This window comes from Rhododendron vialii, chromosome 7a, assembly GCF_030253575.1.
Source record: "Rhododendron vialii isolate Sample 1 chromosome 7a, ASM3025357v1".
NCBI classification, from domain to species: Eukaryota; Viridiplantae; Streptophyta; class Magnoliopsida; order Ericales; family Ericaceae; genus Rhododendron; species Rhododendron vialii.
Genome location: NC_080563.1, coordinates 19,209,746 through 19,229,323, shown reverse-complemented (window position 1 = coordinate 19,229,323; position 19,578 = coordinate 19,209,746). Strand labels below are relative to the sequence as shown.

The 19,578-nt window shown below is 36.0% G+C and overlaps 1 protein-coding gene across 1 annotated transcript; it reads right to left on the bottom strand.

Moving 5' to 3' along the window:
• Nucleotides 1–6,064: 6,064 nt before the first annotated feature.
• On the bottom strand, nt 6,065–8,465 carry LOC131333174 (abscisic acid 8'-hydroxylase CYP707A2-like). Its single transcript, XM_058367541.1, has 7 exons — nt 8,183–8,465; nt 7,749–8,067; nt 7,244–7,630; nt 6,855–7,020; nt 6,637–6,743; nt 6,372–6,490; nt 6,065–6,226 (listed from the first exon to the last, which is right to left on the bottom strand). The coding sequence occupies exons 1-7, from the start codon at nt 8,374–8,376 to the stop codon at nt 6,136–6,138; spliced, it is 1,383 nt and encodes a 460-aa protein (XP_058223524.1). The 5' UTR covers nt 8,377–8,465; the 3' UTR covers nt 6,065–6,135.
• Between the last annotated feature and the right edge of the window lie 11,113 nt (nt 8,466–19,578).

Below are 19,578 nucleotides of genomic sequence, written 5' to 3'. Positions count from 1 at the left end.
GCATAACCAAAAGTATGAGGTTCCTAAAGTTAACAACGTTGGTGTAAAATATGGATCACAATGCTATAATTAAACTTAGCAACCTCCTTAAAAATAATTAAATTTTGGGTTTTGGATAACCAAAACTAGTAACATTTTGCCAATAGTTAAATTTAATAAACCCCACATACATTCTCAATTAAATACACCTATCATTACAAAAAAACTATTCTCTCTATTCCCTTCCTTCTCCGCCCCCCCCCCCCCCCCCCCCCCCCCCCACACCACACACACACTCTCTCTCTCTCTCTCTCTCTCTCTCTCTCTCTCTCTCTCTCTCTCTCTCTCTCTCTCTCTCTCTCTCTCTCTCTCTCTCTCTCTCTCTCTCTCTCTCTCTCTCAATAATGTTTTAAAAAAAAGATATTTTACTAAAAACCAACTAGTTTTAAAATACTATCTTCTCCCAAAATTTGGTTTTTAACTGTTTTTTCAAAACTATTTTTTCAAAAATCGTAGTTACGCAAAAACAGTTTTCTCAAAAAAAAATTCAAAAACTATTTTCTATTTCTAATAAATGGTTTTTATTAGTCTCAAAACTATTTTTACAAAAAATTATTTCCTATGTTCATAGTTTTAGTTCTATTTCTAATAAATGCTTTTGTGTCTATTTAGTGTACTGGATAAAAAAAAAATTGGTTTCTTTCGGTCCCGTGTATTGAACGGACAGAACGCTAGTTGATGCCCATTCAATTCATAGGACAAAAAAAAAATCACATTTGTGCTTTTTGGCCCTGCGTATTAAATGGACGGGCCAACAGTATTTGCTGATAAAGATAGTTCAATTTTTTTTCCTATCCCGTATTCAATACATGCTTGGCTTTTTTTTTTTTGAAATAGCAAAAATTTATTAATGAAACTCAATAATGAGTACATTGAGGGAGAAAGAAGAAGAGGGAAAAGAAAGAAAGAAGAGAGGGAGGAGGGGGAAAAACTTCCAACGAGAAGTTGAGAAGAGAAAAGAACCTAGAAGCCAACACCAAAACATACATCCAAAAGCCTTAAACATCAAAGCTACCAGAGAAGATTTCCATGTAACTGTGCCCAGTTCATCAATACATGCTAGCATTATTCACATTCTATGAACTGAAAGACATGTGTAGCTATGCTCTAGAGGCATATAATAATTTTTCCTCCATATTCACATCCCCTCCCCACGTCTCTCTCTTCTCTTCTCTTCTCTTCTCTTCTCTCTCTCTTTAAGGATCCCCGGAACCGCCTCGATATATATATATATATAAGTCAAATAAAAAATCTAGAAAATTAGAAAAGAGGGTTTGGAGGCTTTTGAAGGCAAAACACATTTGCTTAGTATATAGTGTATATAGATAGATAGATATATACAAGATTGCAAGTGGTTTAATTTTCCGTCTTTTCTTGTTTTTTTCAATTTTCTTCAGTTGAAATTTGGCTTTCGCCGGTAGGTGATTCCAAGTTGCCAAATGAATTTTAAAATTCGTCAAAGACGACTAGACAAGGACCTTAAGAATAGAACAACATGCATAAGAGACACGTGTAGTACGTGAGGCCCGGAGGTCCCAAAGTCAGCTGTCTGTTTCGCTGAGAGCCATTGACCATTACCTCAAAGCTGTGGGGAAAAAGAAAAAAAAGATCCATATATGTGTTGCAATTTGAGCGGTCTGATATCCAATTTTAATAATATTATTGTTCAATTTTCTTTAGTGGTACCATTCTTTAAGCCGCGCTGCAGCAATTGTCAACTGAGTCATATATTTTATATTCGTGTAACAGCGCGGCTCCAAAGTTTTAGTTCAGTGGCAACAAAAACATAAAAAAGTTTTTAATACAAAACTTTATATAAAATGAAAAAAATTATTATGATTGAAAATGAATTATGCTTAATTTAATTTAATTTATTTTGTTTGAACAGCAAAGAAAATTTATTAATCTTTGAAACAGATTACAAAAATTAAAATGATCCAAAGTACAAGGCACCAAGGAAAGTAAAAATTTTATTTTGTTTTGTTATATTATTTACATACTTACAAATTTAAGTGAAGTATTTTTGAAATTTGACTATTCATGAACAATTCAGTACTGAAAATTTGAAAAAGTATAAAAGAAACATCAAATTATGTAAAAATATATATAAAATTTTAGTACTTTTTTCGAGTCACGGAGATTCACTTGAACTCTCTCTGGACTCCATGTGGCGACACCCCTTCGAGTGACAATGACTAAGGGGTTGTTTGGACAAAAAAGCAAAAGTGGCTTATTTTTTGTCCTTATTCAAATTTTTTTCGTATCACTTGGCTTATCATCATTTTTTTGGGAATTATTGCATCATCATGACAAGAGGAATCTAAAAACTAAAAAATTTTGATCGAAATCCAATTTTTTTTGAATAAAGACGAAAAAATTAGCTTATTGACTTATTTTTGTCTTTATGTGGCTTTATTTGGCTCATTTTTTGTGGGAAACCATTGGCTTTTTTAAAAGAACAACTATGAAAGAATCATAACTAGCAGGTCGAAAAGGTCCAGTAAAAATCTTATTAAATTGGAAATGAAAAACAACGCGGACCACAAAATGTATAGATAAAATCTTCATGAACTATTCAGAAATGGGTTTAGTCTTCAAGACTTATTATAAAATATTATTAAAGCATTTCTCACAACCTTGCTTTCACTCTTACACAAAACTAGTATTTCTCTGAATTTTTTAATCATTCAAATTGAAAACTAATGCCCTATTTATAAATGAAGTTTTAAGCACCTGTCCTTGCAAATAAATAAACGTTGAGGGGCCTAATTACAATTTTGAAAAGATAAAAAGGGCAATCCGTTGATGGCCGAATTCTTCGTGGGAGCTGCTATTCACAGCCTTTTATTTTCTCCCATAATCCACTACATTTCGGTAAATGGTTGTTGAAAATCATATATAACATTTTCGGTAAATAGCTGTTGAAAATAAGATTATATTTCGGTAACTACACGTCGAAAATATGTTCAACTTTCGGTAAACAACTGCCGAACTTACATTTTCAGTAAATAGCTGTTAAAAAAAATATTATATTTCGGTAATTGGATGCTGAAAATATATCTCAATTTCGGTAACTAACTGTCGAGTATAATTGAAAATTTTTAACGGGTTATGGGAGAAAATAAAGAGCTGCGAATAGCAGCGCTCTTCTTTGTTGTGAAGAGGTTGACTTGAAAATTCAGCGAAAGAAAAACTTATAGCAAGAAAAAAGAGTACATCATTCTTGTGTTTCTTGCAAAAGAGTCCGATTTTGCTCACTCTCACCAAACGAGGGTGAACGTTACCCTCACTACTATTGATTGTTTCTAACTTGTAGACCCTATCAAGTTTAACCATAGTTAATAGTAAAAAGCCACAATTTATGAAAAGAGTATAACTGATTCGGATTCTTTCTATTGGAAAAATACCCCATGCCTCAATGCGGGAAAATACAATTCCAAATTATTCGTGCGAAAACAAAATACAAGAAGGTTAGGTTCTATCAGTTTCATACTTTCGTTAACAAGAAGATTAAATCCTGATATTTGCTTTCTAATTTTACCATTCAATTGCTAGAAATTAAAATTTGTGCTTATTTTCACCACAGGCACTTCTCTACAAATGTCACATAGTGTCAATTTGTCTTCCTGAAAATGCCAAAAGATGATGAAAATGAAAGAATCAAAGATATAATGGGAAGAAGTTATATTAATGTCGATGCATACACATTTTTTTCGTTGTTTTTTATTTGTGAGAAACAAATTGTCGGATTATTTTCATTGGTCTTTTTGTTTTGAATTACTTGTTTAGAAAAATTGGTAAAGTTTCAGATAAATTTTTTAGATTGCATATGATAGCTTGAACAAATTTTTATTTTCGATTTTAAAAATATCCTGTTTTTGGGAGGTGGAATATGTTTATTGTTTGGTGTTCTTTATAGCCATATGCCTTTTACTAGAGGTGGTAATTTGGGTCCAGTAATATGGTTTCACCCAAACCTATCTATTTATAATTAGCCCAAATCCGCCCATATTTTATAATGAGTTTATATGGATTCAACCCATATAAACTCACATTTTCATGGATTTAAGTGGATTAAAAATGAATTCTATATGAATTAGAATTAAAAGACTCATACATGCAAAAGAGTGAACTATGGGTAATCTCTCTTGCTCCTGCACGCCTCCCGTACGTAACAAACTAAGATTTTTTTGCTAGAAAAAAGATCCAGTGAGATGAGTACATCCTCACAAATTCTCTCTCTCTCTCTCTCTCTCTCTCTCTCTCTCTCTCCATTTCAAAGACTTAATCTCCAAAATCGACCACTCTGACAAGGCCCGTTCCGATAAGAACTTTTTCTTTTCACACTTTTTGTTCTTATTTAATTTTTTTTTTGCGTTTGTTAATTTTGCACCAAATTCTTATGGATTATTGATTCGTCTAGTCGAGACGACTCGCATCAGTAAAAATTAATTTATTTTTACCCAAATATTTTAGAAAATATGCACTTCGAAGCCAAAAAGAGTCACGAGACTGTGACCAACAAGCCCCAAACAAAACCCAAACCAGCAGCCCTAGCCTGCACATGCCCCCGTTGCCCAATCTGCCAATCCACCGGAAAACCTAACAGTTCCACCGCCGGAAGTGTAGATGACCACATGCTTTCAAGAAAACGGTGAGTTTGCGCTAGTATTTTTTTTTTTCTTTTTGTATTTTTTCGTCTACTTGTAGCAGATACTACTATCAGTTTTTAGAAGATTGGGGTGAAAATAAAAAAATTTACATTTCCGATTCCTTAAGTCAAGACGATCAATAAGAGTAAAAGGTTTGTCACAAAACGAACAAATGCGGGAAAAAAAGAGAGGTTGAATTAGGACAAAATGGAAAAGCGGAGAAAATGAAAAACGAGTTGGGTCGGGTTTGAGTATGACTTGACCCATATTCGACTCAACCCATTTCAACCCGCCTAATATTGACCCGTATTCAATCCGTGACCCATTTCAACCCACACAAATCCGCTCATTTGCCACCTCTACCTTTTACGATTACTTGTCAAAAAAAATAAACTAATGCAATTTGGATTCGGCAGATCCAACTATTTCCCGATTAAATGCATGGGATAATTTTTCTAATAGAAAGAATCGGAATTAGTTATACTCTTTCCATAAATTGTGGCTTGTTAATGTTAACTATGGTTAAGCTTGGTAGGGTCTACAAGTTAGAAACAACTAATAGGAGTGAGAGTAACACTCACCCTTGTTTGGTGAATGTGAACAAAATCGGACTCAACTTTAATAGTGCAATTTTATTCATCCGTCTGAAAAGTTGGTGAGCGTTACCCACTTTTTTATTAATTGGATCTTATACTTAACCATAGTTACACTAGGAAAATAAAAAAATAAAACCACAAAAAGAATGAAAAAACTAGCAAAAATAAAACTTCTTGGATTCAACCAATGTAATGTATATGCATAATTGCATATCATATAAGCTAGGCCCGGTTCCGGACCGCTAACACATACTTTGACACAACGATTTTAATGAGTCTAAAATAACCCACACCAACACCAATCAGCATTCACTGAAAATTTCTTTAAAGAGAACGCATGCATGCATGGTTAAAACGACTGGATTATGATTACTGGGTTTTCGTCGGTCATTCCTTCTGTAACTATATATATATATATATATATATATATATATATATATATATATATATATATAACACAACTAAAAAGAAATGAACACTAATTTCGATGTCGTATCTTTTTATATCTTGGTAAACAAAAGGGGAGTTGATTTGGGGTAGTTTGAACCCTCACAAATGAAGTGTTTATTACCAACTCTACAACCTGAGGCCAACTTTCGAATTTTATTGTGTCTGAAACATTATGATATACTAGCATATGCAGTTCAAAGATGCTATTCACACAACATTTCAAATACAATAACCTACACAACATCTTACATATATGTGGGGTCCACACATAATAGTGTATGTGTGAAACCCATATGCATATGAGAAGTTGTGTAAATTATTGTGTTTGAATTATTGTGTGAGTATCATTTTTGTATGCAGTTTGCGTATTACACTTCGGTGTCTTGGATTTCTGTCCTCTATTTGAGAGAGAGCCTGATGGGAAAACCATTCTGGGGAAGAGCAAAGGGGCCATACTGAATTCCAGTGTGTGGGCCCACCATAGACCACCTGCATGCACATAAAAACACACCACGTACTCACCCATATCAGCATCTCAAGCAAGATATTTATACATGTGACAATGTCCATTTTTAGAAACTGGACAAAGGAAACGTCAATAGTCTGCATGTAAAGGGAAAGTGATCAAACACACCTGTACTTTGTGGTCATGTGATGCAGAAGTACCAAAATCTCCAGCTTGGCCAATTCATTCCCTGGACATGAGTGGGTCCCATTGCCAAATGGCAGGAATGTATTGGGTTTAGGTGATACCTGTTAATTCACATAAAAGATTAGACTTTTAGGAAAAGGTAACCCCTGCTGCACAGCACAATCTCCATTTTCCCACTGCTGCTATATGGATCGATGCTAAACATAATTACAAATAACAAGAAAGAACAAAATGATTCATATTTTACCTCAAATCGTGAGGGATCAAATTTTTCAGGCTCTGAGAAATTATCTGGACTATGATGGATATTTCTGAATAGGGGTAAAACTTTCCAACCTTTTGGGATCATATATCCTAAAAACAATTTGGTAACTAAATTAATAGGAAATTAAGATTTCATAAAACACCCACAAACTTAAAGTAAAGTTAACTTCTAATTTCTCATTATTAGGAAAAAAAACTAACCTTCAAATTCAACATCTTCAACAGCTTCTCGAAAGGTAAATGACAAAACTGAAGCAATTCTTAGTGTCTCTTGAATTACTCTTGATGTTATTGGCATGTTCTTGGTATCGGCCCAAGTCAAGACCTCTTCCCCACATTTTCCTCTTCTTATGGCCTCTTGTTCTTCCTATAAGGTCAAATCAACACATAAAGATTAATTAATTGATACAAAGATAGTTGACTAAAATGTTTGCCTCGTATTAAATATGACCTTCACACCAACTTTGACTCGTAACCACAAATTGAGGTTTCATTAATGTGAAGAATTAGATTTTTTTTTTTAAACGGCAAAAAAGGGATTATATTAATAATTAGAGAGTTACAATAGTTGTGAAGAATTAGATTCTTGCCGTGACTAATTGTAGGACACTGGGGTTCTCTGCCAGGTACTTCACGATCCACGTCAGCACGCTAGCAGTGGTGTCACGAGCCGCAAAAATGACACCGATGACATTATCGACTATTTGTTTGTCGGTGAGGCCTGCTTCGTCTCCCATGAAAGATCCGAGCAAATCGGTGTGGTTGTCCTTCATGTCCCTCCTAATTGAGAGGATTTTTGCCAAAATATGAGCTAGGTCCTTCCTCGCTTTCATGGATTTACAGAAGAGAGTTCCTGGAAGATTAATTGGCATCGAATTGTATCCTTTTTCAAGAATGTAGTAGCAGCTCTTGAGCTCTTCTTTGTAGGGAACTCCATCCTTTCCCCATATGGATAGTAATGCAACATTGAATGCGTACTGCAGTAATCAAATTCACCACAAAGTAATTAAAACCAGGTAGCACTTCGTAGGAAAATTGAAGATGTTTCTTTTTTCTCTATTTTGAATGGAAGGGAGGAAAAGTGGAGGGACTCACCGTCTTCATTTCTTGGAAAGTATTGACCAGCTGGCCCTTCCATGATTCAAGAGATCCAACCGCTATCGATTCGATGTCGGAGACAATGTTCTTGATCGATTCGGGCATGAATGCTCTGAGAACCATTCTCCTCAATTTAGCATGGTAATCTCCTTGGTGAAAGAAAATGGCTTGTTTTCCCAACATTCTCTCTTTGCTCGCGGGAAATGTCGGCTTGAAGAGGTCAGCTCTGGTGACAAGAACGTGTTTCACGGCCTCCGGGCTCGATATCATCACACAAGGACAACCCAGTATGTGGGTCTTGAGTATTGAACCGTACCTGTCAATTGTCAAAAGACTCAAAACACCAGAAACATACCAAATTTCCTTTTATATCAACACATGGGAACGATTAGCTAAATTAGAAAGAGGGGGAAAATGTAACATGTACTAACTTTCTGACTTTTGAGGCAAAGAATACGTTAGGGTTTTGAGAGTAGAGTTGGAAGGTTTCGCCGATGTACGGCCAGCCCATGGATCCCGGCGGGAGAGGGAGTTTATGGCGGCTGCCGGAGGAGAGGAATTTTAGGAGACAGTGGAGAGAAAGGATGAGAGAAATGATGAAGCAAAATACGGTCGCGAACTCCATATTAGTCTGGTCAATTACGATCGAATATGGGAGTAGTAGTAGTACTAGTAGCCTGGCCAGGAGACTAGCTTGTACTTGGGAGATGTTGTTAATTTGAGTTTGGGTGAAGAGAAGAAGTGAGGAAAGGAAGGGGTATTTATAGGTGGGAGCTAGGGACATAATTCATACAGCTCGAATCCATGCATACAAAATCTATCGATTACAGGGAGCGCGCCGTCAATTACATGCATACAAAGCCACGTAAGTTTCCATCCACGCATCATGCATGACATGAGCATTGGTCAAGTTCTCATTCGATCGATAGTATACGAATGTCCTATTTTACCTTCATTATTTAATTTTTTTACCATATATATATATATATATATATGTCACACCCTCGATTTTTAACATAAATACACATGAATTCCATAAATAAAATCTCGCCATAATCCGTACGATAACCAAAATAATATAGCGTTCCCAAAATATTACATCTTTGGCTCCGAGGCCCAAATTAACACAAGTACTGAATATTCAAGAGTTAAAGTTTTACAATATTCCACAGTCAAAAGATTTACAAATAAAGTTACAAATACATCTTCAAAAGAGATTTACACAGATGCCTAAGTAACTCCTCAATCGTTAACTTTCAAAAATAATTCTTCCTCCGAGCATTTCAACCATGCATGCTATTGCCCTGAGTTAGTACCTGAAAATGATAATAAGCTTGAGCTACACTAGTCCAGTAGAAAATTCTACGCTAACATTATATGCAAGAGAGATGCATGGATGATTATAAGGCAAGAACGGGATGGAGACCCAACAATAGGCAATAACCAAGGTTCAACAATCCAATATACTCGATACGAAATCTAGTAAACACCTCAACCATCATTCATCTCAACTTTCCATGTGTCCAATTTCACTTCGCGTTATGTGTCATGAGCCGAAGCTCATGCCGGGCTAATTATGGGACCCCGATATCCCCTGCCAAGCGCCCGCCTAGAAGGTTGGGCCTTGAGTGTTCAATATGAGCATTCGCTCCTGCCGGGCTAATTATGGGATCTCGATATCCCCTGCCAGGCACCCACCCGTCGATGGGCCCCGAATATTCTCGTTGTGTCGATAAGTGTCCAAGAATCTCGTACTCACATAACATGTCATTTCAATTTCATCAAAGTCCATATGGAAATCAACGTCCAATTATACCAAACAAGGGGCGAGGGTTGCAAAGATACACAACGAATATGATCGATAATGTTATGGAGTGATTTGGTGATGTTTGAAACAAGTTAGAAGTGATCGGGGGTCAAGACAATGGAGTTCGAAACAAGGAACAAAACTTGGCCTTAAGGCATTGTAGTATAGATACTACGAATTTCAGTATCTATACAACTGGCCTTAAAAACGTTCCAGAGGCGATTATCGATACATCAATAACTAAGTTCGTTCCAGAGATTATTGTATCGATACTGAGTAGAGCAGTATCGATACAAATGAGTGTTCGAGCAGATTTTCTGCAAAATTCGACGATTTCAACAACAACAACAACAACGACAACCAAGGACACGATTTAGACTGGAAAGCACTTCTATTACATATATTGAGAGGTAGAATCCCTACCTCGAGGCCGAAGAACGAAACCCACAAGAATTTCGAGCCCTAGCTTCCGAAAATCGAACCGAGAGCGATACGACTCCACCGAGCTCCAACCGGCGAAATACCGACCACAATACGCGTAGAGGGTGAAGGATTGAAGGTTGTTTTGAGTGGGTTTTGAGTTATTTTGGTGAAATTTGGAGAGAAAACAAGAGAGAGAGAGAGGGGCCGGGAGAGAGAGAGAGAGGCCGGGAGAGAGAGAGAGTTGGTGAGGGAGAGAGGAGAAAAATAATTCTCTACTCTCTCACCCTCTTATATATACTCCCAAATTCACAAATCGCACCTTAAACCCTTTCACAATCAATTCTATCACTTTGACCCCAAATCACATAGACACCATTATTCCTTACTTCTTTCTCAATAAACAATTAAAATTAGTTAAAATAAATATGGGTCTCTACAATATATATATATAGTAATGATAATGCCAAAACTATTTTTATTGGTGCCAAAATTCTAGTGCACAAAAGGCTTGTATCATGTTCATTATAAGATTTTTATGCATTGGAGTTTTGACACAAAAAAAAAATAGTTTTGGCATTATCACTACTATATATATATATATATATATATATATATATATATGTGTGTGTGTGTGTGTGTGTGTGTGTGTGTGTGTGTGTGTGTGTGTGTGTATTTTATATAATATGGAAGGGTGGTTTATATTTTCCACCGTTGGATTGGAAATACAATTCTGACCGGAATCAAAATACATACCATCTTTTAATACGTACTTTTCTACAGAAATACAATGCTCAGGAAAATAGTGACTAAATCCTTTCTTTTATTGACTGGGAAAATTATTTGCGGAAATTAGTGACTAAATCCTTTCTCCTTAGTTTTCTGGAAAATTAGTGCTCGAAATTTTTTAAGGAAACAAAACATGCCTTTACATGCCTTTGAATCAATCAGACGGAAATTAGTGACTAATTTACAAATACTAATTTTTTGGGAATTAGTGACTAATTATGGTAATCTATAGTTAAGGAAGTTATCCTAATCAGCCAAAATTTGAATTACAAATAATAAATATACGTTATGGTAATTTGCTTGGTTATCTCCAAAATTGGAATTCATCCTAATCTTCAGAGCTCTCTCTCTCTCTCTCTCTCTCTCCAAATTTTTTTCTACAGCTAAGATCTTCAGATAGATGAGCTAATGATATATTTGAAAATGATTGTACAAATGTTTATCATGCTTCTATTTTCCCGAAATCACAGGAAGATCATTTAAATGATATATTATGAAATGATGGTAAATATTTTCGGCTACTTTTACTCCCTCCATTCCAAAATGAGTGACATTTTTAGAAAAACGTGTCATTTTCATTTGCTTATATCTTTCAATGTGAATGTCAAAAAATATGCAATATGGATCTTGTTTGATAGATTATAATTAGTTCTATTAAATAAAATTTTCAAAATCACATAAAACTTTGTAAATCGAAAGATATAAGCATTTGAAAATGACACGGAGTCCCAAAAAGGTTAGTCATTTTGAAATGGAGGGAGTATTATTGAGACGTGAATTATTCTCGATTGGCTACTTCTATTCCGAAATCACGGGGAAGATTTAGACGTGAATTATTCTTGGCTACAATGGAATAAATTAGCTATAGATATTTTTTTGAGCCTTGGAAACTTTTCACATTCAAAGCAGTGGATTTGGAAGAGAAGGAAATAATGGAACAAATTAGTTGAAGATATTCTTTTGAGATCAGTCTCCAAGAGAAGAAATGAAGAAAAATTGCACACCAAAAGAAAAGCTTGACCAATCTTGGTGGGGTTAATAAGGACAAACTCTTTGAGTTAACAAATTATTTAGTATGGATATTTTTTCTCAATATGGAAACTTCTATACGGGTCCAAAATATGGATTCCTAATTCAATATTTATGGTACAAGTAGATCCTATCTATCCTTTAAAAATTTACCAAATCAATTCAAATTTTATGTTCTATAGTGTAGTCTCACAAGAAGGAAAGAACTGATATAATTTATCAAACCAAACCTATAATAGAATCCATGATATCGAAATTTGGTTTGCTACAAAAATGTGATTTCATTTCGAAGTTAATATTATCTCCCATTATGTTCATCTCTTATATATTCTGTTTCTCTCAATTAATTAAAAGATTAAAATTCTTGATGCATGTACCTCATCTCTATTCAAAGAAAATTTTCCTTCTAATATTGAATGTAAGATCTCTCTCATGCATGTACAGATTTCTTTGTTATTGTTGGAGTTTTAACAAAAAAATGACTTTTATGTAGGAAGTTATGAGTGGTGAAAAGGAAGAAGACAAGAAGAAGTACTTGCATAGAACGAAAGAGTATTATGTGCGATTTTGAATCCCAAACTTGCCAATGCAAACTACATAAGCAAAAAGATTGGCCGATGGATCCATTGCCATCTCGAATAAGAATGATCTCATAGGTAATTTTTTCGATCCTCCCTCATGTAGGTAGGCCACCATATTCACCAGTTTCACCATTTTTTTCCCTCTTTTTTTCTTACAGGCACTAAAATTGTCGAGTCCTTATTTGCAGCGTTAAAAAATAAAAGAGTTGAATATCAAGCATATATGTTATGAAAGTTGTTGAACACTTTGTCCGCAGATTGCAATCTAGGAACGATATATACTTACACATTTTTTGTTTATTTTTGTGAATTCTCTCAATTAAAGGTGATGACCCTTGACTGAAATGTCATGCCAAGGTAAAGGGGGATGACATATGAACGGAGTAGCTAAGGTGCTACGAAGTAAATGAAAAGCTAAGTTCATTTATACTTTTAATCAAATACATCAAGTACATATATCTGTTGGGAAACTGAATCCCCAAGACCCAGTAATGACGCGTACAGACTAGACAATAAAAATTGTAAAACCCTACAAGGCGGAATTAAGGTTCTATTTCAACTCCCTGTGACACGAACGCTGGTTGAACTTGTTATAGCATGCATGCCTTGCTATAAACCACAAATACTGCTCAACTATACCTTACGATCTTCTATCGAATTCTCTGCACGTCTAGATCACGAACTGAGTATGGACTCTTTCGTGATCTATTTACTCTCTCTAAGCCTGCCTCTATTTACTGAATAATATAAAAATTCAATCTGACCTAGAGAGCATAGCGTGTATATATAAGGTTACGATAGGGATCTAAGGAATAATAAGTCTTGTCTCCTAGTGTAAATAAGAAAACTTAATCCCACCAGGATTCTATTTCTTATTTCACTAATTATAATTCACCCCAATACAGAATTATAATTGCACTCTCGTCCTTATCTCAATTATATTACGAGCTCCATAATATTAAATACTTATTAATCTCCCCACGTTAAGATTACAGATACCCGTTGATTAAAATAAATTATTAACAATCTCCCACTTAATCAATATCTTATCTTGAGACTATCCGCTTAACTTATTCGATATGTCGGATACAAAATCCACCTGCAAGGTTTGACGTACTCGAAACTTATAAGCTTACTCAAGGGGTATCATCAATCCCTATCGAGACGTGGATTCCATTAATAATTAATAGTTGTCATATACATAATGTTGAGACCCAACTCACTGAGACTATTGACCGTATAAAGATCTTACTCTTTAATGAATCAAAGTCAACAACATTAAATATATACCTCTAATAATTATCTTTGGATTAAGAGTATAAGCATTCATAATAACCATAAGGTTCCAATTGTCTTATAAAGTTAGTACAAAGACAATTACCTCAATACGGTCCCGTTCAATACACACAAAGTGTATTAGCACAATGAGTTGGAACTAGACCGTTTTCTGTAGTCAAGACAGACCTACTAAACATTGTACTACAGTCCTACCGATGGTGTGTCTAGTTCCATCTAAGACTGTGAACCATATCTTATATTTCACAAGAACCGATGATCTGATCTTCTGTGTGTAAGCCGAACTCTACACACCGAATCATCTACTTTGTAAAATAAAAGACATACATACACAACATACAATAATATTATGCAAATATTGCCCATAAAAGATTCTCATAAAAAATGGATAAAACTAATTAATACGTAACAATATTAATCCATCATATAAAATCATATCTTTTAGATAACCTCCTAACAAACTCCCATTCAGACTCAAAGTCATGTTGCCACGCATCTCACTCATAATCCCTCTACGTGACTATCAAAAGTCTTAGCCTATAAGCTATACGTAAAAGGATCTGCTAGGTTGTTTACTGATGCGATCTTGGACACAGCTACATCACCTCACTGAACGATCTATCGAATCAAGTAATACTTACGCTTGACGTGTTTTCCTTCTTATGAGTCAATGGCTCCTTAGAATTAGCAATTCCACCACTATTGTCACTATAGATGTAATAGCTAATTGCACTAAAGGAATCACTTTTAGATCCATCAAGAAGTTTCTAAGCCAAACGGCCTCTTTGGCTGCTTAAGAAGCTACCACATACTCAACCTCCATGGTGAAATCAATCAATACACGATTGTTTGATACTCCTTCAACTTATGGCTCCACCTCCTAAGGTAAACACAAATGTAGAGGTAGACTTTTTGGAATCCTTGTCTGACATAAAGTCTTAGTCTGTGTACCCATAAGATATCAGACTATCTGATTGGTAAACCAACATATAATCTCTAGTTCTTTTTAGATACTTGAAAATATGTTTCACTACAGTCCAACGCTCTTGCCCTGGATTAGACTAAAATCTACTAACCATGCTAACGACAAAGCAAATATCAGGTCTAGTACATAGCATAACATACATGAGGCTTCCGACTGCCAAGGCATAAGGAGCTGTCTTCATCTTCTCCATCTCCTCAGGTGTCTTACGACACTGATCCTTGGATAGGTTGATTCCATGTCTAAAAAGGGTGGAACCCTTTCTTGGAATCCTGCATGCTAAAACGAGTAAGGATCTCATCGATATAAGTAGCTTATGATAAGCCCAACATCCTATACTTGCAATCTTACATAAGTTTAATTCCAAGGATGTGACCGGCTTCTCTCAAGTCCTTCGTATCGAACTAGCTAGATAGTCACACCTTTACCAAAGACAACATTCCCACATTGTTTTCGATTAGCAGAATATCATCTACATATAGTACCAGAACACCAACACTTTTCTGTTGCACTTCTTGTACACACATGACTCATCCGGACATTTGATCAAAACCAAAAAAAAACTTGATTGCTTGATCAAAACGGATATTTCAAGATCTAGATGCTTGCTTGAGTCCATGAAAAGACTCCATAAGTTTGCACAACATGTGCTTTTGACCCTTTGCTATGAATCCATCTGGTTCCATTATGTGGATGCGTTCATCCAGATTTCCATTAAGGAATGCAGATTTCACAGTCTTTTGCCAAAATTTCGCATCTTTATCTTCTAGTTCCTCATTGTAGTTGCAGGGTTCAACATGTTGTTCATCAGGGATCATATCATAAGATTCTCCTAAGAACATATACCGATTGGGTGGGACAACAACCCTCCCACTATGATGAGGTACCGGTGTGTCAAAAACTCTTTCTTGCAATGTAACCTCTTGTTCTATTGGTGTTGAAGAAGTTTTGGTTGGTCCTTCTCCTCTCAATTTCTCTAGAACAATCTTACTACTGGGCTTGTGGTCTATTACATAGTCCTTCACTGAGTATCGAGCATTGGTGCTAACAATGACAATCTGATTCTTAGGACTATAAAATAATCCACATTTCGTTCCTTTAAGGTACCCCACAAACAGACAAACTTATGTCATTGATTCCAATTTTTCTGTGTTCCCATTCAACACATGTGTTGGACTACCCCAAACTCGAACATGTCGCAGACTAAGTTTGCGCCCAGTCCATAGTTTTATGGGTGTAGATGGTACTAACTTAGATGGTACCAAGTTAAGAATGTATACTGCTGTTTCTAGTGCATGTCCCCAAAACAAAATTGGTAAATTTGAATAACTCATCATTGATCTTACCATATCCATAAGAGTCCTATTCGTCCTCTCTGCTACACCATTTTGTTGTGGAATACTTGGAGCTGACAACTGGGATGTAATCCCTTCAGCTGACAAGTAGTCCATAAACTCTCCCAAGAGGTATTCACCACCATGATCAGATCGTAGTGTCTTGAGACATTTACCCAAACGCTTTTCCGTTTCCGCCCTATACTCCCTGAATTTTTCAAAGCATTCGGATTTATGGCGCATCAAATAAATGTATCCATACCTTGAGTAATAGTCAATAAAAGTGACAAGGTACTCAAAACCACCTCTAGCTTGGACATCCATAGGCCCACACAAATCAGAGTAACCAATTCTAACGGCTCTTTGGCTCTATATCCTTTTGCTGAAAAATGCCATTTGGTCATCTTACCTTCCGAACATGATTCACAGACTGAAAGTTCCTTAACTTCTAATGAACCTAAAAGTTCATCTCTAACCAGTCTAGAAATCCTATTCAAATTAATATGACCAAGACGTAAGTGCCAAAGATACGTTTGGTTCAATTTAGAAGACTCTTTTCTCTTACATGGTAAATTATTAGTGTTATTCAATTCATGCAATTGCACTATAGGAAATATAGTATTAATAATATAGAAATCATCAACTAATGAACCAGAACAGATAAGACGTTTATTTAACTTAATAACCACAAAGTTACTAAAATAAACCAAATATCCACCTTTAATCAACTTAGAAACTGAAAATAAGTTTTTTCTAAGTGTGAAAACATAAAGATAATCTCTCAAAATTAAACTCCTATTGCTACTAAAATTTAAAAAAACATTTCCTACTGCAACTGCTACCACTCTCGTAGCATTTCCCATATGTAGATAAATCTCTCCATCATTGAATCTTCTGATTTCCTGGAACCTATGCAACAAATTGCAAACATGATTAATGGCTCACATATCTACACACCAGGTACTGGTAGATAATACCACTAAACATGATTCAACGACTAGCGAAAAGATCTATTTTGATTCTTCATTTTATTGGGATAGAATAGACATTCCTTCTTCCAGTGTTCTTGTTGCTTGCAGTGAAAACACTTGCCCGCAGGTTTTTTCACTCTATCTTTAGGCGCATGAACTCCCTTCACAACCTTTTTTTTTAGACTTGTTCTGCTTCTTCTTGCCTTTCAGCTTAGAAGTAGAAGCCTTCTCTGCCACTAACATTGATGGTGGTTTCTTCACAACCAAAAGACCCTCAGCGGCTTAGAGTTCCTTAAGAAGTTCTGCAAAAAATAAATGCATTTTGTTCATAGAATAAGTCAGGCAAAACTACTTAAAACTCTCAGATTGCAACGAGGTAAGAACGAAATCGATCTGGGTTTCCCCATCAATTTCAGCTCCAAAGATCTCTAGTTCATTTAAGAAGAGCTATCATCTTTAGAACATGATCCCTAATCGGGGTCCCTTCAACATGGGTGATGCTCACCAATTCTTTCATAGCAACTAGCCTTGCTGCCCGATTCTGATTCCCAAACATTTCTCTGAGGTTCAGCATCATATTGGAAGCAGTTTCCATAGCTTGATACTGATGTTGCAATATATTCGACATAGAAGCCAGAATATAACACCGCACCATCTCATTAGCCTTAACCCAATCTTTATAAGGATTTGCTTCCTGTTCTGTGACATTCTCTTTAGGTATAGGAGGGCACGCCGTAGATAACACATAATTGTAGCCCTCGGTAGTTAACATGCTTGACGATTTCCTAGACCTAAAATACTGGGTTGCCCCAAGCATAGGGCGGAGACCGACGCAGCATAATATCCGGTAAGACCGGAGTCGAATTCACAAAGACGGTGAAGCGTGTGCCGTGGAACCTCGGGTTGTATTATTAAAATAGCTTTTAGGTAGCCACCCCTTTTCTTTTGGTTGATTTATCAACTAATGCTACTGATAAATTTCTTGAAAGATTAAAAAGAGAGGCACGGTCGTAGGGAATCCGGCGCTTGCTACCCAATCAGAATCCGCTCGCTTTTTAAAGTTCTAAAAAAAAGATTAAATTTAGGGAGAATTGGAAACCCCGAAGAATGCGAATCCTAAGGTTGCCGGTCCCCGTACACAGCAGCGAACAGGTTTTGGTCCCCCGTTCCCGCTCACATGAGCCCTGGCAATGCCTTGGATTCGTCCAACGGACGTAGTTTTCACCAATTAAATTATTTAATTAAATTAATGTGCAGAAAAATTGCGAGACGAATCCTAATTGGGTCGTGGTGTGCCTTTACTCAGCAACCATACCTCAGAAAAACTATTCACTCATTATTAAAAATAAAAGGAAAAAAAAATAAACCTTGACTTGCATCATGCTTGAAATCTAATTTAAACAAGAGATTAAAACTAAGTTAAGATCCACGAGCATCTTTAATTAAGAACGAAACGTAAAATAAGTTACCAGAAGATGTGTTCTTGAACAAAACTTGAAGATTTCGAAGGAATTGAAAGAGCTCTAAAAAAAATAAGAACGCCAAAAAGAAAACTGCTACTAAAAAAAATCTAACCTAAAAACAAAGTTCTCTGGGGTATTTATAGGAAAACCCCTATATTCGAAATTAAAGAACGATTAAACAACCATTATTTTCGTTGCGGCCGTCGATTAAACAATGATTATTTCCATTGTTTCCGTCGGTATCGATACATTAATTTGAGGTATCGATACAAATATGTTTGTTCAGTCTTTGACCAATTTTTGAACCACTTTGTATCGATACAGGGAATACGTTTATCGATACCGCTAAGCATAACTGCTAGCTTTCCATCCTTGCGTGGGTTTTGACCACCCAACATGCAAACGACGTCACCCGACATCTACGCCTCCGCTTTAGCATCCCGACAACGTATGGACCGGCCTCGAGGCCACTCATTCCAACCTTGGCGCTAAGTCCACCTTATTACCTGTGAAAATATCAGAAACACAAAACCAAAGCAAAGTATGACATCAAGTGGAAAATGGAATAAAATGCGTCTATAATGCGCTAAATCGCCCTACTTAGGCGCTCATATCCAAGATATCACGCGCCTATCACACCCCCCAACTTAAGCGTTGCTAGTCCCGAGTAACAAACAAATGGAAAAATATAAAAACAAAAACTGAAATGGTAAAAACGGGAATACGAGGGTTATGCAAAATTAATTAGGTGGCCGAAAGGTTTCCGTATCACTCTCCTGCAACTCAAACACATGCATGCCTTGGCAAAAAGATGAACAATATCAGTGTCGAAACACATGCATAAATAAATGCCCCACAATGGCAATGTTGCTACACTCGCTTACCGGAACTCTCAAACATCCCATGAAGAGCATTTGGCGAACTATGTGGGATTGAAACAAGGTCACCACGCGCCAATCAAAAATAACGCTCACAAAGAATAACAGCACGATGAAACAAACATGATTCCATAATATTAGCAGCATTTTTAAATCACATGCATTTACGAGAGTTAACAACGTGCGTAAGATCTACTAAGGTCTTAATAAAGCTTATAACGACCATGGTTCTGAATAAAGGGAGAGATATGCAAAATTAGGCGGCGACCTATAGTAG